The following is a 24,917-nucleotide window of genomic DNA, read 5'->3' on the forward strand; positions in this document are numbered from 1 at the left end:
TTATAATGTCAAAATGTCTCACAAGAGAACAAGCAGAAAACTAATAAAGTAAGTGCAATGACACATTACTGCGTAGAAAACCTTATTTTCGAAATAATAAAATAATCCACATTATATTCAATATTTATCACAGTATTTTATTGTTGATAGTCGTTATCTCACACATCTAACAATAATGGGCTCCATCGTGGCAATCTACCAACGTCTAGACACTCACTTACTTTGCTAATTTTCATTAATTAACTGCATGCATTTTATAAGAAAAATATGTATTTATACATACAATTCTATTACATATCATGTATGAAATAGATATAACAAGGTCAAAATGAATATTTAATGCAGCTGCATCTGATCTATAGAGTCACTACGTACTTTTAAAAAACTCCGTTTAAGCAAATACCAGATACTTCAATATAGAGCAACACTCTGAGTCCGTTACTTTGCTAGCGTCTCTTACTAGATTATATTTGATAGGGCATATCAAATAAGCCAAACAAAACATCAGTTTTTTACCCTCTACAATAGAGCAGTGGCGACACTTGTAAGCTAATATCATGTAATAACTGGCGATAATTGGCAAAGGGCTGTTGTCCTTCCGGTGGTGCTTCCGGTGGTGCTTCCGGATTTTGCTCCAGTTCACAGGTATGCTGGGAACTCGGCGCACTTCGGCGGCCCGTCATTAGGCACAATAAGAGCCACGCCGTTCTTGTTGTCATCTTCAACCAAGTCTATGAACGCAGCAGCCACTTCCGCTGGTCTATGAAGAAGACAAATGTTAAAAGTTTGTGTTGTTAATTTTCAGATCTGTTGATATAAGTAAAAACCTTTAAGATAAACAAAATGTTAGGGCAAAACACATGCCTGTTTATCAAACGAATAAAGAAAACTACCACCACCCCTTATTATTATGGAGTTGGAACAAACTTGCGAGTGAATTTTGAAATATATGTACAAATCGCTTACTCACTTAAGTTTCTCTTGCATCCCGTAATCCTGAAGAGGTTTGAGGGACAATATTTTCCCTTGTTTCACTCCGTCCTCGGTCCAACATTTGACAATATCAGTGTCAACCAAACACGGACACAGACAGTTCATCCGTACTTTGTGCACTTCCATATCAGGGCTTGCCTGAAAGATGTGGTTGGATCGTGTATGAGAAAAGTAAGATACTGTACAAATGAACGTGTGACACATCAGAACCAAGCCCTGTTCTTGACTGACCTTGGTCACACCAGAATACTGATTAGGATTGTATAATATTTCATTAAAAACAGTCCAGATTAGAATCCTTAAAACATTATGAGCATCTTCGAGGGATTTAAACCATAATCATGCATTGCCGCAAACACAAGTGCACTTTTTATCACGAACACTTGCTGCCGAAATTATCATAATTGTCATATATTTATATCCAGTAATGTATCAAATATAAACAATGGAAAATGTGAAAGGTGGGTACCGTGAGTGTGAGAAAAAAGAATGGAAGAAAGGAAACGGAGCTGCTTACAGCACAAGATCTTGTAAATCCAACAACACCGTGTTTTGATGCACAGTATGCAGGAAAACTAGGGAAATGAAGAAGACCTGAAATTATAAGAATGCAACTATTACAACTATACTCATCGTATTCACGAAATAAATAATTTATTGCACTTTACTTGTATCTTGTGTAATGAATATAAAAGTGCAAAACGACCAGCTATATATTTTGGCTTATGTGGCATAAAGTGGTGAGCCTTCATTCATCAAAGGGCCCTGGTCACACGAAGAAATCATATCTTCAAGAAAAGTGTGACTTTTTTATCATTGGACAGAAATAAAATCTAGTATTCATGTTTGGCTGAATAAAATAATGAGTTAGCTGTGACAATTTTTGCTTTTTATCAACCTGAATGAATTCTTTACTTTCAACTCGATCCGCTTTGTTTGGCTTTATATCTTCTGAATTGATAAAAATAGGTAGTAAAATTGCAATCCAAATAAAGACAATTTACCAGCAATGGACGCAGTGTTAACGATGATCCCACCGCTGCCACCATTATCTGCTCTCATACAGTCCATGGCTGCCGAGGCCAAGCGAAAGACACCTATCTGGAAAAAAATACCTTTTAAAAAAGGAATACGTTGGTGATCGTCGGTTTGAAAAAGAGCTCGTACAACAGTACAAACGATTAACTCGTCAACCTCAATGATTATGATACTAAAGACAACTCACCAAGTTCACTTCAATGGTTTTCTGTGGGATGCTTTCATCTAAGATCCCTGCGTTGTTACCTATGATATCGGGTGTTCCATAGACTTCCTTCACTGTTTTAATTGCTCCTGCAAAAAGTACATGTTAACACATTAAATGATGTGACTTTCCCCATCCTTAGTATACATGTTAACACAGGGTGAAGGCAGCATATATCGGGTATATCCCACACCTCACATAAACCTGTTAGTCAATTGCAATTTTATATTACAGGTAAAACTTAAGATATGGACACGAATACATTTATTAGCGATAAGAAAATAACCACACAGTCGGTTTTTGTTTTATTTTACTTTATCAGGTTATTTTCTTTTCCTTGTATAGAACACAAAAGAATGTGGTCTTGACCTTAAACTTACGTTCAACGCTCTCGTCTTTTGTGACGTCACACTCCGTAAAGATCACTTTCCCTGCATACTGCTCTGCCAGTTCTGCTGCCGTCAACTTTCCTTGTGTTGCATTGATATCGGCAATAACTACCTACAATTAAAACAAACAACCAAAGCTGAAAGATGCTTCAAGATTTTTACAAAATCGGGTTACGGAACCGCGTGAATGTTTTAATTAAAATTGATCATATTTTTTATATACCTGAAGTAACTTACATGTGGTTTGGCATACATGAAATTTTTATTTAATTAAAATTCAAATAGATATGCTTATTTTCCCAATCTTGAATTACATATCAAAAAATATCTCATTTTGTAGATATAAAGTGTTTCAACAGCACACTGACTTTATCTGTATAGTTTCCTCATATTTCTTGCGATATGATTGAAAATGTCATCTCATATCCCATAGCCTACTGAAGTAAACTCCTGTCCATGTAGACACAGGTCAGTTGTATATTTATATTAAACTAAAAAATGCACTTGAAAAATTACAAAAAAATTACAAATATACAGACGATAAACAAATATATAATTACTTATCGATAACTATTGCGCATTCACGATATCAGGTCAGTTTTCCTTTGAAGCAACAAAGATGTAAATTGTGTTTATAAAACATTGGTATTTCAAATCAGGTTTCAGCCTGGCCACTATTTATTTTTAAAACAGGAGCAAATCAAAGTCTTGAAAGCGTTTTGGTACCAAGCGATGTCAAACTTTAGGATAACAAAAGACGAAACGCAGTGGGTTGTGTAAATTCACATGATGTTCAGTCTCCCTTATTGCCAGTGTTTAACTATACACTGTTTGTAGAACAAAGTTCAAAAATGCTACCAGAATGCTTTCATGCCTCTACAACTAAACCCAACTGTTTTTCCCACAAAGTCAAAATGGGTCAATTAATTCACTGTATCTAGACAATTCAATCTTAGCCTTGAAGTTTCCGACTCAAATTTAACATTTTCTTGATTCCTCTTCTCCGCCTAACCTGAATACTGAACTACTTTGCATTTTGAGCGCTGATCAACCAGGCATTTGCATCAATTAACAAAATATCATTTTTAAAGTGGATATATCGAAGAAATTGTCTGCTAGACAACCACTACTAGCTGATGGCATTCAACAACTGTTTTAACTGGAATTCTCACCTTAGCTCCCTTTTTCAGCAGTGCCTCACATATAGCTCGTCCTATTCCCTGTGCCCCACCAGTAACAAGCGCCACTTTGTCCTGGATTATCATCTTGTTCCACCTTTTAAATGAAATTACTATTGCCTTCTTCCACAAATAATTTTATTCGTGCTCGTTTTTGTGCTGCCAACTTCCAACTGCTTGCAGAGCGACTGCTCCAGCTTCAGCTCCAAGGGTCGTCTGCGCCTGGCTTCTCAGCAGACGACATCCAAATTGTGCAAATGGCTTACTTAGTTCCGAGTTCTGGGTGAGTTTGAAATGATGAACTTTAGACTACACAGCAAACAGGGGGGATAGCATTACGTACTCGTATCATCAACCCATTTAGACACGATAAGATAAATATTTATTTAGTCAAACATACATATATATAACACAATATCGGGAATGAATTGTCCAGTAAAAGCGACGTTGTGTTTAAAAAAAACTGGAAGCAGTAACAATAAAATAAGTTTAATACTTAAGTATTTAAAAGGGATACAGGAGAAGGATTAAAGCTACATAAAATATGCTACTACTAATTAGATTTTTTTAGTTAAGCCTATAGTTGCTTGGTAAAAATTAAAGGTTGTGAACTGGATGAAAAAACTGTCCCTAGTCAAGTAACCAGTACGTAGATTACACAAAATGTTCCGTTATTTACAAATTGAGCAAGTTCTGGAATTTTTGTCGTCTGCCCTTGGCTCTAACCTAGGTCTCTCCGGGCGTCAGGAAAAAGCCTTCTGATTACTCGTCTGACCTAAATAAAGGGATTAATCTCTGAATGAGGGAACACGTTTAAGAGTCAAAAGTGCTCGTCAATATACCTTCTACTGGCAGGCCTCAAGCACTAACCAGTACTTCAATCCGTGCTGTATAATTAACGCAGTTTCTCTTGATGAGATAAGCGTACAGGCTAAAATAGGATCTTTCATAAAAGTCAACGCCATGCACAGGCCTCTGTTTAATAGAGTATGCCAGCCCATGTACTCCACTTGTCACGTATCATTAGGCAAGAAACTCGTGACCCATAGCCTTTTTTTCCAGCTGCCGAATTGTTTTGGAATTGAAATTAGAAAAAGAACTTTTGAACTTTGCTCATACAACTTCAACTTGGTTGGCAGTTTTATGCGTTAAACAACATGGCTTTAAAACCCACCAATTTAATAATTGTTAAAAAGTTTCTCTATAAGCGTTTCGTTCTGGACACCGGGGTGTTGTCTTTTCTAGTGCCTCACATCTGTTTCTTTTTTTCTTCAGAGTAAAATAGTTACGGTAAACAAGCCTTCTTCTTTGAGTGGTCGTTACTGATATATTGGAAACTCGATGTCTCGCGGCGGACCCTTTCGTGAGATGAGCATAGCTGCACCATTCTTGCTTTCATCCTCAACTAGGTTTATGAATACATCAGCCACTGCAGATGGTCTAAGTGGAAAAAAGTATAAAAATATATTTTGAATGATAGCCTACTAATAAAAATACCATTATATTCAAATTTAGAAAGAAGCTACTATTAAGAATTGTTTTCTCGATATCGGCTACTTACGCAATAAGATTGAAATAAGATTTAAACGAGATATTGGAAGTCAATAAACATTTTAGCCAGTTAACCTATTCGTTTCATACATCCTATATTGCAAGTTTAAACTATGTTATATTTTGCTATCGGTTCAAAAGTTGCTCGGGTCTCCTTCCAACATTCAGGTTCTAAAAGAGCAAAAAGGTATTATAAAGCAGGACCCATACAGCAAAACCTTCATACACTTCATGTACAGTATATCATTAAAAACCTTAAATTATTTGAATGAATGCATTCTGTAAACCCTTTGAAACATGAAAACTGTGCAACGCAACACATACTTCAGCAGTAGCTGGTTCACTGCTTCTTTGATGTGATCGTAATGGAAAATAAATCCTTTCTTTTCGCCCTCTTTGGAAACACGCCTCACCATGGCGGTATCAACCGCATCTGGGCAAAGGCAGTTCATTCGTACTTTGTGCAAATCAAAATCTGGACTCATCTGTAAAATAAAAAATATGCAGACAAAAAAGTGCAGAATTTCTCTCAACATTTTTGCAAAATTTGCACCTAAGTTATCCGTCCCATTCTGGTTACGTTGCAAAGGCTGTGAATGCTACTCTGTCCGCCATTTTGGACCTCTGCGCACAAAGAGCACAATGCCGGGGACAGTCACCAAGTTTTAATTTCAGTGCATGCCTATCTGCGGAATTGTGGGCTCTTTCCGTCGTCAGGGTGAAGAAAAAGGTATGAGTTTTTTTAAAGTACCGGTTTTTGCCTTCGCCCTAGCAACGTGCCTGTGCACCAGAATTAACAATATAATTCAGTCCTGTGAAATAACTTACAGCGATAGACCTTGTGAATCCAACAACACCATGCTTTGAAGCACAATACGAGGGACAAACGACATAGGGCATAATGCCTGAAAACATTAAAAGAACAAGATTCAATGCAAAGGTTTTCCAACTTCAAATAATTATTCTCCATTAGTTGATAGCTTTTAGAGCAAAAATCCTCTTTTTCGTTTTATTCACCACCCAGAGCGCGTCATGATTTGTAAATTGGTGTAAGATTGTGATAGGTTTACTTTGTTACTCCTTGCTTAGCCAGATACCATCATGAAAATTGGAATGCCGTACTAGATGGTGTGAAACACAATCACGTGCCATTGTTTGCATTAAAGGTGTTTTAATGTTTGCATTAAAAGTCTCTCATTACTATGGTCCTGTCAAGCTTTCAACATGTGTTAAATCAGTGTAATAGAAGTTTTATATCAGGTTACTTATATATGTTATCACATCAATATACAAATATCATTACCAGCATATGAAGCCGTATTTACAATGATCCCACCGCTGCCACCATTATCAGCTCTCATATAACTCATGGCAACTGCTGCTACACGCATCACTCCGCACTGGTATCACATAAAGTATTGTCAGTGGGAAAAAACATATTATTATTATTATTATTATTATTATTATTATTATTATTATTTGCAATATTAAGTCCATGTTTGTCTCGTTTTAAAATTTAGAACTTATAGGTTTCTCTTTGGGACTTGACAATGCCATTAACACTATGTTTAACATTTATTTCAATAAAATATAATTTTATTTAAAATGTAGGATTTTGCTTTTATTGCAATGTATACCAAGTAGCTAGCTAAATACAAATCAGTAACTGGCAATTTAGATCTCAAAAGAATTAGTTCCCACATTTGTGACATTTGGCACAGGAATGATATCATTTAGAAAACTCACCAAATTCAAGTTGATTGTTCCTATGGGATCATTTTCCATCATGACGCCTGCGTTATTACCAATGATATCCAGTCGCCCGTATGTGTCATGAGATTTTCTTAACGCATCTGAAAAGGAAATTGCAACCGTAAAATGTGCTTGGTAACTCTATTCTACTCCAATGGCCCAGGCTATTTTTCATAATAATGATAATATTTATAATAATATCGATTCAACTTTCAAATGATTAAAGTGTTTGTTTTTTTTCATCATTTAGCCAATTCAGACAATTAAGCCAATTTAGAAGTATTGTTTTATCATTGTGTACAGTTCCCAGTAAAACACAGAATTAATGTGAGATCTCGGGCCATGTTGACACTGTGTCAATCCACTCAAAACAGGAGTTAACATGCAGTTGTGCCAAAGCAAAGGAACATTATAACTGAAATATAATAAAGCTTTTTGCTAAAATATCGTGTTCACCCTCCGAAGCTGCGGTACTGTATTCTTAGCCCCCGTCACACTTATTCGGAATCAGCAGGAATCAAGCAGATCCAGCCGGAATGACTAAATTTAAAAATTGGTACTACATTCGGGAAGAAATTTCAAATTGACCTAAATTATTGTAAGAATGCCGTTGGAATACTCGGAATGCGCTTGAATCCGCCTGGAATGATTCGTGCACATTTCGGCTGTATGCAGCTCAAATGCAGCTCGAATGTAGTTGGAAAAAAGGAATATCAATAATGCTATCAGAATGCAGCCAGAACATTTAGAATACACTTCTAATGCCGTACGAGTGTAGTTCGATTGCTGGCTGAAATAAGATCGAGATGCATTCGAGTTGCATTCTGGCTCATTCTAGCAGGATTTGAAGTGTCTTGACATTTCGGTTCTCCTTCGAATGTGATCAGAATGTTTCGAATGCTGTCGGAATGCCGTGAGAATATTTAGAATGCAGTCATAGTGCAGTTAGAATACTAATCAAATGCCATTCGAAAATTTTCCACTTGGAATGCACTTCGAAAGTTTTTAACATGAGCAAAACATTCGGACCCAGCACAAGAATGGGTAGAAATATTTGAAATGCACTCGGAATTCTTAGAATGCTCTTCGAATATCCAGGAAGGCACAAAGAATTGTCTTTCCGACGGCATTCTTGCTCATTCCGCCTCTAGTTTGACGGGGGTATAAGCAATTTGGTCTTAATTTGTTTTTTGATAATGTGAGACTTGAAATTAATACCACAAACACGTTAGTCTTAATATCATAAATTAAATATCAAAAATAAATTTATATGCCATGTAATTGGTACTTATGAATACCTTCCACACTTTCCTGATTCGTGACGTCACATTCAATGAAGGTGACGTTATCAGCATACTCAGTGGCAAGCTCTGACGCCGTCGACTTCCCCTCTGTGACGTTGATATCGGCTATAATAACCTGAGAAGAGAAGTGAGTCGGGTTTAAGTACAGTGTAGAGAAATGTGCAAAACTATCAACGGTAATACGTTCCTACGAAACCGATGCAGAATAAATAAATAAATGTCAAACAAAACACTTTCTGTAATCTGCACTCTTTTAATCTGAGCGTAAGTTCTGTACAAAACATCCGTATTCTGAATTAACCTCCAGCTGGGTAATAAACTAGAAGGCAGTTTTTTTTTATTTTTTGCGTCTATGATAGCTGTTGTTAGGACTCGCTTTACAGTTAAAGCCATTTGAAATGCATGCACATACGGTGCACGTACACTGCCCGTAAATCCCTTTTTGTATGAGCGGAAGTAGACGGTGACCGTGCGAAATCGCACGGAATCGTACGAATTTAAGGCCTCCGCAGTCTCTGCAATTTTGTCTAGCTGCACCTTTTGGCAAATGCTTAATATCGTCAGCCCGTAGATTGTGAAGTTGATAAGCCTTGATTACATTTGCCATGGGCGCTGTACGATGAAATTATACGATTTTCCGTACGATTTTTTTCAATCGTAAGTAGCTACGGGCTACGGCGAATATAACGTGTGGGGACCGTGTTATTTCTCGAACATTACCTCGAGGTCACGTGGGGAAAATCATATTTTGTTTGAAAAATGAAACGATTCAAAAAGTTTGTCAAAAGTTTCAGCTTGACAAAATTGTTAGAGGCTATGGGGGTCCTGAATCCGTAAGCATTTCGTACGATTTCGCACTGTCACCGCCTGCGGATTTACGGGCAGTTTACGGACATCGCATGGCAAATGTAAACGAGTTACGGGTTCTCATGGACCATTTTGCACTAAATTTGCGCTCAAATTATCATGTTATTCCTCATACTGTTATCTTACCTGTCTCTTATTTCGCATTTGGGTTGTAGGAAGCTTAATAATAGTAAATGTTTTTTTTTTTCCTTTTTTAACTTGAAAATGTGCGTCTCCTTGATATTTCGACGTTAGTGGTCAAATACGCATGGGGGCTGCACCGACAACGTATCAAACAGCATTGCAGCCCCACGGTCACTGTTCACCAACTGCACAGTGGCTGAAAGGGCTCCGTATATGATTGCCAAACCGATCTTTCACGACCTGACCTCAAGGTCATGTAAGAGAAATGGCACGGCGACCGTATGTAATGTAGACAAACTGCCCCTTGCTATCTCAAAAAAATTGTACGGTCAACCGTAAACGATTTCATCGCACGGCGCCTGTGACAAATGAAATCAGGCTTAACGCACGGATATGGAGAATAAAACATATTACGGCTAGGGTTACTTCTTCGGTTCAGTGTAACCAATTATTGAATATTTAGTAATACTTTACTGCATTAGTCTGGCCTTGGACATAATAACGTTATTATGTCCAAGGTCTGGCATTCCCCTTTCGTCAATCGCACACTGGGAGTGAGAAAAATTATCTTACAATCAGTCGTTGCAAGTCAATTTAAAAGTTACACGTAATACAGTGTGTATAGTTCACGCTACGTCACCTTGGCTCCTTTTTTCAGCAGTGCCTCACATATAGCGCGTCCTATTCCCTGTGCCCCGCCAGTAACAAACCCTACTTTGTCCTGGATGATCATACTGCCATGAACTTCAGTGCCTTGAAGGTAGTTTACAATCCCCGTCTGTAGAGAAAGGTCCCTAGAACAACAAAGGCAGGTTAACTTAAGAGAGGAAATCGCCGAAAATTCATTGAGTGTTAAAAGAATTGAAAAAGCAATAACTGGATACTATCATTTTGAAATAATTGAAAACAAAAAGTATAAAAAATACTTTCTCATGGTAGACTTAGACTTTAAAACGTTACAGTTAAATTAAAAAGTTAAAACGTTACGGCGGTACGTACCTGCTTTTCCTCAGAACAGTAAAGCAGGGATATGTGCCTGTAAACCTATGGCGTGTTCATTTTATGAATTTTTTTCTCGTGATTTATGAATCAAGTATCAAGTTACATGTACGTGACCCGTTTTATATAAAATGGACCTTGTGTATAGTATAGGTCCGTTGAGTCCATTGCAGTAGAAAAGTTAAGTTGTTCAAATTTGAATGTAACAGATGAGCTGATGTGATTCAACGCAATCGTGTTTTTAATATAATTTATCGACTCTCTTTCACCCCACAAGTTTTATTTCTGGTGTCATAATGTGAATTGATATTTTATAGATATAAAATGCACAATTTATTAGCCTTATAGAGGTTTTTTGTTTGTTTGTTTGTTTGTTTGTTTGTTTGTTCCTTTATTACTTTTCAATTTCGTGAAAAAATCTTAAAGTGCAACCAGAGTAGAGACTGTTTTGGGACACTGTTTAAACATAAAATATATTATTGTTCATTTCTATCCAGAGTCCAAGAGCTCAATGTACCATAAATTATAGTGATTATACTGTATTATCTTTCGTGTAATCGTGTGTTTCTGCGCATCATCATATTCGTATTAATAAGGAAGCTCGTGCGGATTTAAATATGTGGAGGAGATTCAGGGCCGTAGCCTGAGAAAAATGCCAGGGGGGGGGGGGGGGGGGCAGTAAGCGGACATGAGGAGGCGAAGGCCCCGAAGAGTCTGCATTCTTTGCATATTACTATCTTGAAGTGTTATCCCATCGTTGCTGCTTTTTGTTCCCGCAGGACCACGTGCGTGATATAAAAAGTACTTATAACAACGAGGCTCTCATTTTTATTCTGAATAGAGTTTTTTATGCCTATTGTAAAAATCATAAGGTTGTGAACTGGGTGAAAACTGTCCAGAGTCAAGTGAACAGTACATAAAAATCACACAAAATGTCCCCTGCAATCCTCCCGTTTTCTACAATTGGGCAAGTTCTGGAATTTTTGTCGTCTGCCCTTTGTCTCTAACTTAGCTCTCTCCGCGCGTCCAAAAAAGTATTCTGATTTCCCATCTGACCTTAAAAAGGGATTAATCTCTTAATGAGGGGAGCACGTTTGAAAGTCAAAAAAGCTCTTCAATATTCATTATACTGGTAGACCTCTCGCACTTATTTCAATGCATTATAAACACTAGGCCTACATGTAAAAATGGTACTGAAAAATGTTTTTTTTTTCTTTTAGAAATTTAAATAAGGATTCATACAGAGCTGTGGCACTACCATAAAAATCTGTCTACAGAATGTTAGTGCTGAGGGGTCCTTACATTTATGTATTAATATTAGATATGTAACTTTATATGATCGAGTAGGCCTATTCTGCAACCTGCACTTTTCTGAATGCGCAGAACTTTTGCGCATCTCTCTAATGCGCATGCGTCCATACGCGAAAAAAAAAGAATTCAGAATTTCTTCACAGCCTTTTTATTGAAAAATTAGGAAATTTCTGTATGACTCACTATAACAAACAATAAGCCAAGATTTAACACAACTTGAAACAACCGCTATATTGTGATTGCCTTGACGATTGTGAACCATTTTCCACCAGATGTGTTAGTTGTGACAGAGTGCTTACCTATGCTTGCAACGTTGTTCTCTTGAATCTACCGAGTGCAAAAGTAGCTCGGCAAATGAAGTTTCTTTCTTTATCAATCGATTTTTTTTTTGATTTCCAAAATTCTCTACGTTCACAAATAAACCAAGAATTATATACAAATAACCAAAATAAAATTCAGATAGATACGTGCACATAAAAGAGTAACGAATCTATGCCAGGCTTCTTCTGTAAGTGGTTGTCACTGATATACCGGAAACTCGATGTCTCGCGGAGGACCCTTTCGTGGGATAAGCAAAGCCGCTCCTTTCTTGCTTTCATCCTCAACCAGGTCTATGAATACATCAGCCACTGCAGGTGGCCTAAGGGGAAAGAGAATTATATAAGAAATATATATAAACACTACATGTACAGTATATCATTAAAAACAAAAAGAATGTATATGCCTACATTTTAAAACATGGAAACCGTGCAACGTTACACGTACTTTAGCGGTGTTTGCTTCACTGCATCTTTGACGTGATCATAATGGACAATAAACCCTTTCTTTTCGCCTTCTTTGGAAAACGGCTGATCATGGGGGTATCAACCATGTCCGGGCATAGGCAGTTCATGCGTACTTTGTGCAAATCAAAATCTGGACTCATCTGTAAAGTAAAAAAATAATATACAGACAAAAATGTGCAGTACAATTTTTTTATCTCAACAATATTGCAAAACTTGCACCTGGAGTTATGGTGTGTTTCGGTTTTATTTTCTTCGACCTTACAACTTGGCTGCGCACCAGAAGTTACAACAAGTCAATACTGTGAAATAACTTACAGCAATAGACCTTGTGAATCCAACGATGCCATACTTTGAGACACAATTTGAGGGACAGGCGAAAAAGGGCATAATGCCTGAAAAGATTAAAAAATCAAGATTCAATGTTGAAGTTTTCTAATTTCAAATATTGTCCATTAGCTGATGGCTTAAACCTGGTTTAAGGGAGATCGATACTTTATATTGACCAAATGGTCAAAATAGCTTTTACCCTTTATTCATATGGATAGATCTAATTTAAACAGATACTACTGCAGAAATCCCTTTGTTTTGTCCACCACCCAGAGCGTATTTGCTTTTACACAATGCCCCCGTACATGATTTGGTTTAAGATTGTGAGAGGTTTGTGCTGTATTTCCGTACCCCAGTCTTATAAGTCTAGTGGAGGGGGTCAGGGGGGGTCCTGACCCCCTTCATTTTCTTTAAAAAATCCCACTAATATTCCACTTTAGAAAATAGATAGTTGACTAGCTCAATCACAGTTCTAAACCGTACCAAATAGCACCGTTTGTGCTCCAAAACACCAAGAAAATTTTCAAGGCCCTTGCGCGGGCCTCGAACCCCACGCCAAGGGGGCGTGAGTCGGTTTCATATCCGAGGCCTGTCATTCCTTAAATAAAAACCGAATCCCCCTTCAAGTAATCCTGGATCCGCCACTGCAGATGCCGTCATTAAAATTGTAATGGTTGACAACGAAGGTGTGAAATACAATCTGGTGCTAGTGTTTGCACTAAATTCGTCTTGCTTATGAGATAGAAGCGCCTTATTAAATAGAACCTTTCAAACAAAGGCATTATTTCTCCTACTTACTGTAAAAAATCAGAAGTAAGCTTTTTAAGAAGATTACCTGTATCCATATTGTAGAACTTATTGTTGTGATTTCATAGGCTTTAAAACGATGTTGATAGCTGTTCAGGTGCAGGAGATTTTTGGCACAAAACGCTGCTGTTACGTCATCAGCACCAGTAAGCGCATTCACCCAGATGTATTTTTGATGTGACATCATTATGTCATAACATGACAAAGTTAGTTTCCGCATTATGTAAGCGCATTAAGTCCTTATACCCCCTTTACACTGGACGGCGTCCTTTCTGCGTCCTCTCTGCGACCATGAAATTTGGCATCGCTGTGGTCTTAATAAGGAGGCACGAGCATTAATTTTGTATCAGAATGAATGCTCAATGATCGGCCAGTTGTCGGCACGTAAAATATTATAATTTTTAAACTCTCAAATGGGGCCGTACTGCTGGACGCAGAAAGGACGCCGTCCAGTGTAAAGGGGGCTTTACGTATCGACCTCCGTTAACATCAAAGCAAGAACATGTAATATTTAAAAAACTCAGACGATCATCGACATGATAAGTTTTCAACATGTTTTTAAATCTGTTTAAGGCTTTTCTAATACGTTATCATACCAGTATATATATACATATACATTACCAGCCAGTGAAGCTGTATTGATAATGATCCCACCGCTGCCACCTTTATCAGCTCTCATGTAACTCATGGCAACTGCTGCTACACGCATCATTCCACACTGGTAATTTAAAGTTTACGCACGATCAATTAAAATAAAGATTTGTTATATCTCGTTTTAAAAATTTGCAATATGTTTAACATTTTTTCTATAAAATATAATTTTAACTTAAATGTAGGTTTTTGGTTTTATTGCAACGTATACCAAGTAGCAGTAAATTCCATATGTCTAAACTGTTTAAAATATTTAAAACTCGAATTTATAGAGAAATACAAATCAGTAATTGAAAATCTCAAAATAGTTATTTTCCACATTTACGACCTTTGGAACAGGAATGATATCATTTTGGAAAACTCACCAAATTCAAGTTGATTGTTCCTATGGGATCATTTTCCATTAGAACGCCCGCGTTATTTCCAATGATATCCAATCGACCATATGCATCTTTTGCTTTTCCTAACGCATCTGAACAAGAAATTGCAACTTTAAAAGTATTTTGTAGCTTTATTACACGCCAATGGCCAAGACTATTGAATGATAATGTTAATATTTATAATAATATCGATTCAACTTTCAAATGTTTAAAGTGTATTTTTGTATCATTGAGACAATTCAGGCTGACATGGTGAAATGGAATCGGTGATATCTGGTGAATTCACCCACTTCTGTTTTAGAAGTCTAGTTTGATCATTATGTCCAGTCCTCAGGGAAAAATAGAATCAATGTGAGATCTCAGGCCAAGTTGGCACTTTGTCAATTGCAATCCACTCAAAAACAACTTTCATGAACTCGCACTAAAGCAACAGGTCATTATGTCTTTATTATAATAAAGCTTTTGCTTAAATATCATGTTCTCTGTATTCTTTTGAGCAATTTGTACTAAATTTGTATTTTGATAATGTGAGACTTGAAACACGTTAGTCTTAATATTGTTAATTTAAAACATATTTCATACGCCATGTAAGCCGTACGTATGAATACCTTCCACACTTTCTTGATCTGTGACGTCACATTCAATGAAGGTGATGTTATCAGCATACTCAGTGGCAAACTCTGACGCTGTCGACTTCCCCTCTGTGACGTTGATATCGGCTATAATAACCTGAGAAGAGAAGTGAGTCGTGTTGAAGTACAGTGTTCACAAATGTGATACGTTTGTGTAACAATCTTGAAACCGAACAGATCAAAGAACAGTCAAGCAGAAAACTTTCTGTAATCTACAATTTTTTAAACTGGCCCTAAGTTCTGGCCAAAACCTTTGCACTGTAAATTAACCTCAAGCTGGGTAGTAAGCTAGAAGGCAGGTGGCATTTTTTACGTTTATGATAGGACTTGCGTCACGGTCAACGCACAGGTATGGAAAGTGACACACAGCACGGCTAGGGTTACCTCTTCGCTTCAGTGTAACCAATGATTAGTAATACCTAACTTCATGCGTCTGGCATTCAAATTTTAGGTCAGCAACTGCATACTGGGAGTGATAAAACAATATTAATAACATGTACAATCAGTCGTTGAAGGTTTAAAGTTACACGTTGTACAGTGTGTATAGTTCACGTTACGTCACCTTGGCTCCTTTTTTCAGCAGTGCCTCACATATAGCTCGTCCTATCCCCTGTGCCCCGCCAGTAACAAACGCCACTTTGTCCTGGATTATCATAGTGTCATGAACTTCAGTGTCTTGTATGTAGTTTCCAATACTCCTCTCGTCTGTAGAGAACGGATACTTTCCTCGAACTACAAAAGCAGGGTAAATCGAGAGAGAAAATCTCCGAAAACTCAAAAAGAATTGTTAAACCAATCACTGGCTAATATTATTTCTAAATAATTGAAAACAAAAAAATATGAAAAATGCATTCTCACGGTAGAATTAGACTTTAAAACGTTACAGTTAAATTAAAGAGTTAAAATGTCACGGCGGTACGTACCTGCTCTGCCTCAGAACAGTTAAGCAGAGCTATGTTCCTGTAAACTTACGGCGTGTCGAATGATGACTGAATGTTTTCTCACGATTTAGGGCTCAAGTGTCAAGTTACATGTACATGTCCCGTTATGTATAATACGGATTTTGGGTAAAATCTGGGACAGATGCGTCCACTGCAGTAGAAAAGTTAAGTTGTTCAAGTTTGAATTTAACAGCTGAGCTGATGTGCTTCAACGCAATCGTGTTTTTAATATAATTTATCAACTCTCTTTCACTGCACAAGTTTATTTCTGGGGTCATATTAATGTGAATTGATATTTTATAAGTTTTTATACTTATAAAAGTTGTTTTTTAGTTTCTTTATTACTTTACATTTTCGTGAAAAAAATTTAAACTATGTGCAACCAGAGTAGAGACAGTTTTGTGACTCTGTTTTAACATTTATTCTACAGCATTGGTCAAAAAGGTTGTCCCACCCCCATTTCCATGTACTTTTATTTACAAATGATAACCTTACAGCCGTAAATTGTTAGAAATAGTGCTTTTTATTACGGATAGAGTGTCTAATGTGATTAATGGTTTAAAAAATACAAAATAGTGGTAAAAATATACATATTTTATACCATTTAGTAAAATTTATAAGAGGTACCCCCTCAAATCGACTGTTTCACTGTGACTTCTACAGATGTAAAGAAATGTCTATAAAATTGAAAAGACGCCATCAAATGTCACCAAATTCACACACAATTAGCATTAGGGTGTGCTTGTTAAAGGTCACGTGCCTTACAGCGTGTGCGTCTACTGCGTACTGCAATTATCTCCTGTAGATGGCGCGACAAGACTTCAACATGGGTAACAATTCTCTTATGTGGGATAATGTCCCATTCATCCTAAAGAGCGTGGCGGAATTGGTCAAGATTATTTAGGAATTGGTTCTCCTCTGCAATGCATATTCCAATTTATGCCACAGGTGCTCAGTAGGATTAATATCAGGACTCAAAGACGGTTGTCCCATCCTCAGAGCCCTGTGTTTCTGCAACAAATCGTTTCCCAGACGAGAGCTATGAGCAAGTGCGTTGTCACAATGAAGCCAGTAGCATCCCTGAAGTCACCTCTTGCAAATGGAGTGAGATTTTTGTTGAGAATGTTACATTAAAATGCCCCTGTTACGTTTTGTTCCAAAAGGAACAATGTACTAATACCATGGGCTTGGAATGTTCTCCAAATGCGGATTGATCAGGCGATGTTACCCTACACACACCCTTCCGAGAGGCATTTTTTAACATGTCTATGGACCCTCTTTGACCATAGATGGGATACAAGAAATAATTTGATTCGGCATCAAAATCGACTTCCTTCCAGTGATGGATGGCCAGGTTCAGGTGCCTGTGGGATCACTGAACGTAGCATTCTCAGCTGATATCTCATTCCATCTTCAAGAACTGACTTTGGGGTTAACTTCTGGCTTGGTCATGACTGCACACTTGCTCACACCTCTCGCCAGGCAAGTGTTTGTTGAAGAAACACAATGGTCTAAGGATGGAACCACCATCTTTGAGCCCTGATATTAAACTTACTAATGAACTGTGACATGAATTGGAGTGTGCAATGCAAAGGAGAACCAACCCCATAAAAACGCGGACCAACCCCCCAAACTTGCTTAAGAATAATGGGACAATATCCCACAAAACAGAATTGTTACCCATGTTGAAGTCTTGTCGCGCCATCTACAGGAGATAATTGCAGTACGCAGTAGACGCACACGCTGTAAGGCACGTGACCTTTAACAAGCACACCCTAATGCTAATTGTGTGTGAATTTGGTGACATTTGATGGCGTCTTTTCAATTTTATAGACATTTCTTTACATCTGTAGAAGTCACAGTGAAACAGTCGATTTGAGGGGGTACCTCTTATAAATTTTACTAAATGGTATAAAATATGTATATTTTTACCACTATTTTGTATTTTTTAAACCATTAATCACGTTAGACACTGTATCCGTAATAAAAAGCACTATTTCTAACAATTTAAGGCTGTAAGGTTATCATTTGTAAATAAAAGTACATGGAAATGGGGGTGGGACAACCTTTTTGACCAATGCTGTATTGTTCTTTTCTATCCAGAGTCCAAGAGCTCAATGTGCCATAAATAATTGTAATTATACTGTATTATCTTTTATGAGTGCATGAATTGAGAGGAGTCGCCGAGGCTAGTTTGCTGTCAAAATTTGTTATCATACACAAAACAACATAATCAAATAGATGTAGGTTGAAAATGTCATTTTATTGACATTTGCACTTTGATTAATGTTCAAAGTACGAATGAAAAATACTGAGAGTTAGATATAAATCTATGAATGACAATCATGCATGTTATATAATTTTCAAGCTTAAAGATATAATTTACATTTCAGCAAAGATGGAGGGAAAAAGGGCCAATTATCTTTTTTATGTTATCGTGTGTTCCCAAAGCGTATCATCATAAACGTCTTAATAAGGAGGCTCGTGCGGATTTAAATATGTGGAGGGCGTTTCCTCTCTCTTTCAACGACAGGGGATTCTTCCGTGACGAAGAATGGGATACCCCAAAGTATTACGCCTCTACACAGATGCCTCTAGGACAAGTGGGTTCGGTGCCTGCCTTGGCGATTACTGGTTTTACGGCCATTGGCCTCCAGAGACTGCATCTTTGCACATTACTATCTGGAAGTGTTATTTCATCGTTGCTGCTTTTTTGCTCTGACAGGACCACGTGCGTGAGCGAAAAGTAGTAATAACAATGAGGCTGTAATTTTTATTCTGAATTGAGTTTTTTAAGCCTATAGTTCTTTGGTAAAATTCAAAAGATAGTGAACTGGGTGAAAACTGTCCCCAGTCAAGTAAACAGTACATAAAAATTACACAAAATGTCCCTTGCTATCCTCCCGTCATTTACAAATTGAGCAAGTTCTGGAATTTTTGTCGCCTGCTCTTGGCTCTAACTTAGCTGTCTCCGGGCGTCCAAAACAGTATTTCTGATTTCCCGTCTGACCTTATAAAAGGGATTAATCTTTGAGTGAGGGAAGCAGGTTTGAAAGTCAAAAATGCTCGTCAATATTCATTATACTGGTACTGGTATACCTCACGCACTTATTTGAACACGTGCTGTAAAATAAATGCATTTTTTATGAAAGTTGATATGTGTACATGTAATAGTGTTACTCATAATGATGAAATTTAAATTGTTCAATTTCTACACAATAAGCTGAAAGCGTACCTGAGAGCTATCGTCCCAACACCTGGGACTTAATCAGTCACGCTGAATTTACCTGATAGTGTATAGTGACAGTGAATAGCGATCAGTTTAGTGACCTCGCATCCTTACCTATGCTTACTGTGTAGAAATTGAACAGTTGTAAATTTCATCATTGTGGATAAACGCATTTTTCTCTTGATGAGGTAAGCGTATCTTTATTTTATAACAATCAACACTATGCACAGGCCCATGTTTAATAGAGTACTGTACGCCAGCTTTTACTCAACTAGTTATGTGCCATTAGGCAAAAAAAAAAAAAAAAAAAAAAACTCCATAACCCGTTCCCCCAGCTGTCGAATATTTTAGAATGAATGTGCAACTTCAATTTTGCTCGTGTAACTTCAATTTTGTTGGCAGTTTTATGCGTTAAACGACACTGCAAATTTGCAGATTTTCTCTTTCTTATTTATCGTATTTAGAATAAATTCTTTGCAATCTCTTGGGGTTATGAGTTAGTAATCGCAACTGTTGATGTTCTTTTTAAATTTAATTGTAAATTTTATCTTTATTTCAATCAAGTCAATAGTGGCAGATTAAATTCAGCTCATATTTCAAAATTCCATAGTATCTATGTATATAATTCATAAAGCAGTTATCTTTTTTTTTTACATACAGGTTCCCTCTTCCCTGAGTGATATGACATAAGCAAGTCCGAAAATAAAATCAGCAGAGTTGTAGTTTACAGGAAAAAAACTGGATGGAACTTATCAACATAAACTGATTGAAGTAAAATTGAATATGACATTTTAAATGATTGTCAGGCACGTCACAAACTCTATTTATTTCAAAAGTAGGCATATATTCTACATGACTGTCATGTTGAAAAAATCCAAAACCAATATATAACTTGCATAAGGACAGGATACATAAGCAAATCAGATGAGATTTTTTTATTTGCACTGTTGAAAAAAAAAGAGATTTGCAAACATATATTGCATAAAACTGGAAAACTGCAACAACTTATTCATCTTTGTGCATTTGGTTTTTGTTTTTCTTTTTTAATAAAGAAATGTTTTATACGTTTGCACAAGTACTGCTACATTTATGTATAATTATTATTTATTATTATTATGTTCGAGTATAATGCAACCTGCACTTTTATATGTGTGCAGAGCTTTTGCGCATCTCTCTTATGTGCATGCGGCCATAAGCGAAATTTCACACGAAAAATTAATAAAGTTTCTTTCTTTGTCCATCGATTTTTTAATTTTCCGATTTTTCTTCGTCTAAAAAATAAACCAAGAATTATTTACAAATAACCAAAAAAGAAATTCAGATATATAAATGTAAGAGTAAAGATATGCCAGCCTTCTTTTGTAAGTGGTTGTCACTGATATACCGGAAACTCGATGTCTCGCGGAGGACCCTTTCTTGGGATAAGCACAGCCGCTCCATTCTTGCTTTCATCCTCAACCAGGTCTATGAATACATCAGCCACTGCAGGTGGCCTAAGGGGAAAGAGAATTATATAAGAAATATATATAAACACTACATGTGCAGTATATCATAAAAAACAAAAAGAATGTATATGCCTACATTTTGTAAACCCTTTAAAACATGGAAACAGTACAACGTAACACATACTTTAGCATTGGCTGGTTCGCTGCATCTTTGACGTGATCGTAATGGAAAATAAACCCTTTCTTTTCGCCGTCTTTGGAAACACGCTTCACCAGGGCCGTATCAACCGTATCTGGGCAAAGGCAGTTCATTCGTACTTTGTGCACATCAAAATCTGGACTCATCTGCAAAGTAAAATAAAATATACAGACAAAGATGTGCAGTACACGTACATCTCAACAATATTGCAAAACTTGCACCTGGAGTTATGGTGTGTTTCGTTTTTTTCTTCTACCTTACAACCTGCCTGCGCACCAGATGTTACAAAAATCAATTCTGTGAAATAACTTACAGCTATAGACCTTGTGAATCCAACGATGCCATACTTTGAGGCACAATACGAGGGACAGGCAAAATAGGGCATAATGCCTGAAAGGATTAAAAGATCAAGATTCAACTTCAAATAATTATTGTCTATTAGCTAAAAAAAAAACAAAAAAAAAACCTTTTTCGTTGTTTTATTCCCTACCCAGAGCGAACCTGTTCAGGGTTTTAAATTGGTGTTAGATTGTGATATGTTTGCTTTGTAACTCTGACACAGTCAGATACCATCATAAAAATTCGAATGGTGTACTACGAGGGTGTGAAACACAGTCACGTGTCATTGTTTGCATTAAATGTGCTTTTTTATGAGATGTGAGCATCTCATTACTATGGTCCATCAAACAAAGGATATGTTACAACTATTTACTGAAAAAATCAGATGTAAGCTTTTCAAGAAGATACCCTGATACCAGGTTACAGTAATTATTATTCCGATTTTACGGGATTTTAAACGGTGTTGATAGCTGTTTAGGTGCAGGAGATTCACGATACGTCATCAACTGCAATAAGTGAATTCACCCCACCCATTTTTGGTTTTATTATATATTTTCAGCATTATCTAAGCGAATAAAGCAAAAATCCTAACGCATAAATCTCCCTTAACATCAGAGCGAGTAATATGTTTAGACGAACCTCAATGTGTCAAGCTTTCAACATGTGTTAAATCAGTATTATAGAAGTTTTCTATATGGCTACTTACATACGTTATCATATCAATATACAAATATATAAATATACATTACCACAATATGAAGCCATATTTATAATGATCCCACCGCCGCCACCTTTATCAGCTCTCATGTACCTCATGGCAACTGCTGCTACACGCATCTCTCCACACTAATATCATATAATTAAAAGCACGATCAATGGAGAAAATATATAGTGTGTTTTTTGTGATGATTAAGTCTATGTTTTGTCTCGTTTTAAAATTTAGAACTCATGCTCTTGCTGTAGGTTTCTCTTTAGGACTTGACAATCCATTAACAATATGTTCAACATTTAATTCAATAAAATATAATTTTATTTTAAATGTAGGGTTTTGGTTTCACTGCTATGTATACCGAGTAGCAGTTAAGTTTATGAGTCTAAACTGTTAAAATATTTAAAACTAGAATTTCTAGCGAAATACAAATCAGTAACCGATAATTTAGATCCGAAGATTTAGTCCCCACATTTGCGACCTTTGGAACAAGTATGACATAATTTTAGGAAACTCACCAAATTCAAGTTGATTGTTCCTATGGGATCATTTTCCATTAAGGCGCCCGCGTTATTACCAATGATATCCACTCGACCGTATTTGTCATTCGCTTTCCTAAACGCATCTGAAGAAGAAATTGCAACTTTTAAAAGTTCTTGGTAGCTCTATTATACGCCAAGGACTCAAATTATCAAATAACAATGACAAAAATATTATAAAATAGTTATAATAATAATAATAATAATAATAATAATAATAATAATAATAATAAGAGGTCATCTTAGCAGAAGTTTATAGGAGCAGAGCAGGGTCAGTGTAATTGGAGAAGTTTCAACGCTCTCATTCATTTCTTCAACCAGGTGAAATCTTATTCGATTCAAATTCAAATGATTAAAAAGTGAATTTTTGTATCATTTAGGCACTTCAGACTTATATGCTGATATGGAATCGGTGGCATTTGGTGAATTCTTCCCCTTCTGTTTCAGATGTCTAGTTTGTTAAATAATGCCAGTTCCAAGGGAAAATAGGAATGTGAGATCTAGGACCAAGTTGACACTGTGTCAATCCATTAAAAAAACAAGAGCTTACATGTACTGGTACCAAAGCAATGGGTCATTATGTCTTTATTATGATAAAGCTTTTGCTAAAATATCATTTCCGCACTCCCAAGCTGCGGTATTGCATTCTTATCAGCAATTTGGTCTAAATTTGTATTTTAATAATGTGAGATTTGAAATTATTTATGATTAAATGCCACAAACACGTAAGTCTTAACATCATTAATTCAAAACATATTCCATATGTCTTTTAAGTTGTACTTATGAATACCTTCCACACTTTCTTGATTTGTAACGTCACATTCTATGAAGGTGACGTTATCAGCATACTCAGTGGCAAACTCTGACGCTGTCGACTTCCCCTCTGTGACGTTGATATCCGCTATAATAACCTGAGAAGAGAAGTGAGTCGTGTTGAAGTATAGTGCAGACAAACGTGATACGTTTGTGTGAAAATCTCAAAACAGAAACAGAGCGTAAGTTCTGTATAAAACACCCGCACTCAGAATTAACTTCAAGCTGTGCATAAACTAGAAGGCAGGTGACATTTTTTTACGTTTATGATTGCTATCGTTTGAACGCTTTACGGTCAACGCACAAGTATGGAGAATAAAATACATCACGACTATGTTAATCTCTTGGTTCAGTGTACACATTGATGTAATACCTCCCTCAGACGTCTGGTATTCAACTTTTTAGGTCAGCGATTACATACTGGGTGCTAAAAAAACAACCTTACAATCAGTCGTTGAAGGTTACTTTAAAAGTTACACGTAATACAGTGTGTATAGTTCACGCTACGTCACCTTGGCTCCTTTTTTCAGCAGTGCCTCACATATAGCGCGCCCTATTCCCTGTGCCCCGCCAGTAACAAACCCTACTTTGTCCTGGATTATCATAGTGACATGAACTTCAGTGTCTTGTAGGTAGTTTCCAATACTTCCAGTACGTACGCAGAGAACGGTCCCTTTCCTCAAACTACAAAAGCAAATGGACGATACCTACGTAGCAGGGGTATCTCGGGAGAGAAAATGGCCGAAAAGTCATTGAGTTTTAAAATATTGTTAAACAAATATTGTTAAATTGTTAAACAAAAAAATATCAAATGAAAACAAAAAGTTCTCACGGTAGACTTTGAAGATTCATGATAATTCACCGTATAAATCTTAAGGAAAAAAATAAGTATTACTACCATAATCCCCGAAGAAGGCCTAGGGGCGGAAAGCGTGACATCTGTATGACATCTGTAAAGTAGATCTTCAGAGATGCATCAGTAATAATACTTATTTTTTTCACGGTAAACTTTAAAACGTTATATTTAATTTAAAATTTAAAATGTCACGGCGGTACGTACCTGCTCTTCCTCAGAACCGTTAAGCAGGGATATGTTCCTGTAAACCTTTGGCGTGTCGAATGTTTGACTGAATGTTTTTTCGTGATTTATGGGTCAAGTATCAAGTTACATGTACGTTTGTATAATACGGATATTGTGTAATGTATAGGACTGGTGCGTCCATTGCAGTAGAAAAGTTCCAGTTTAAATGTTATGGCTGAGCTGATGAAATTCAAGACAATCGCGTCATTTATTTATTTTATTAAATGCACAAATTAATCATAAAAGTAAATCTTTTTCCAGAGCTTTGTTATTACTTTAGATTTTAATGAATAAATCTTATTAACTATGTGCAACAAGAGTGGATATTGT

The 24,917-nt window shown here is 36.7% G+C and overlaps 4 protein-coding genes across 5 annotated transcripts; all 4 read right to left on the reverse strand.

Annotated features, from left to right (window-relative positions):
- Positions 1 to 111: 111 nt before the first annotated feature.
- On the reverse strand, positions 112 to 4,112 carry LOC106182102 (15-hydroxyprostaglandin dehydrogenase [NAD(+)]). Its single transcript, XM_013566752.3, has 7 exons — positions 3,798 to 4,112; positions 2,617 to 2,737; positions 2,219 to 2,325; positions 1,998 to 2,094; positions 1,511 to 1,587; positions 971 to 1,131; positions 112 to 760 (listed from the first exon to the last, which is right to left on the reverse strand). Exons 1-7 carry the CDS (start codon positions 3,888 to 3,890, stop codon positions 640 to 642), a joined length of 777 nt encoding a protein of 258 aa, XP_013422206.2. The 5' UTR covers positions 3,891 to 4,112; the 3' UTR covers positions 112 to 639.
- A 164-nt stretch (positions 4,113 to 4,276) lies between these two features.
- Positions 4,277 to 10,601, reverse strand: LOC106150360 (15-hydroxyprostaglandin dehydrogenase [NAD(+)]-like). The gene is made up of 8 exons (XM_013523106.2): positions 10,400 to 10,601; positions 10,041 to 10,194; positions 8,405 to 8,525; positions 7,101 to 7,207; positions 6,658 to 6,754; positions 6,183 to 6,259; positions 5,679 to 5,839; positions 4,277 to 5,243 (listed from the first exon to the last, which is right to left on the reverse strand). Exons 2-8 carry the CDS (start codon positions 10,131 to 10,133, stop codon positions 5,123 to 5,125), a joined length of 777 nt encoding a protein of 258 aa, XP_013378560.2. The 5' UTR covers positions 10,134 to 10,194; positions 10,400 to 10,601; the 3' UTR covers positions 4,277 to 5,122.
- Positions 10,602 to 11,848: 1,247 nt separating this feature from the next.
- On the reverse strand, positions 11,849 to 16,041 carry LOC106182040 (15-hydroxyprostaglandin dehydrogenase [NAD(+)]-like). The gene is made up of 7 exons (XM_087016088.1): positions 15,855 to 16,041; positions 15,269 to 15,389; positions 14,646 to 14,752; positions 14,251 to 14,347; positions 12,811 to 12,887; positions 12,476 to 12,635; positions 11,849 to 12,350 (listed from the first exon to the last, which is right to left on the reverse strand). Exons 1-6 carry the CDS (start codon positions 15,945 to 15,947, stop codon positions 12,492 to 12,494), a joined length of 639 nt encoding a protein of 212 aa, XP_086872214.1. The 5' UTR covers positions 15,948 to 16,041; the 3' UTR covers positions 11,849 to 12,350; positions 12,476 to 12,491.
- Positions 16,042 to 20,519: 4,478 nt separating this feature from the next.
- LOC106182030 (15-hydroxyprostaglandin dehydrogenase [NAD(+)]) lies at positions 20,520 to 24,658 on the reverse strand. 2 transcript variants are annotated; one of them, XM_087015760.1, is made up of 8 exons: positions 24,567 to 24,658; positions 24,019 to 24,190; positions 23,484 to 23,604; positions 22,673 to 22,779; positions 22,195 to 22,291; positions 21,420 to 21,496; positions 21,092 to 21,252; positions 20,520 to 20,955 (listed from the first exon to the last, which is right to left on the reverse strand). In XM_087015760.1, the coding sequence occupies exons 2-8, from the start codon at positions 24,109 to 24,111 to the stop codon at positions 20,835 to 20,837; spliced, it is 777 nt and encodes a 258-aa protein (XP_086871886.1). In that variant the 5' UTR covers positions 24,112 to 24,190; positions 24,567 to 24,658; the 3' UTR covers positions 20,520 to 20,834. The 2 variants fall into 2 exon arrangements, with proteins under 2 accessions (XP_086871886.1, XP_086871885.1); XM_087015759.1 differs by lacking the exon at positions 24,567 to 24,658 and adding an exon at positions 24,405 to 24,535.
- Positions 24,659 to 24,917: the final 259 nt, after the last annotated feature.

Source organism: Lingula anatina, chromosome 6, assembly GCF_051362555.1.
Source record: "Lingula anatina isolate TDL-2025a chromosome 6, LinAna3.0, whole genome shotgun sequence".
Taxonomy (NCBI): Eukaryota; Metazoa; Brachiopoda; class Lingulata; order Lingulida; family Lingulidae; genus Lingula; species Lingula anatina.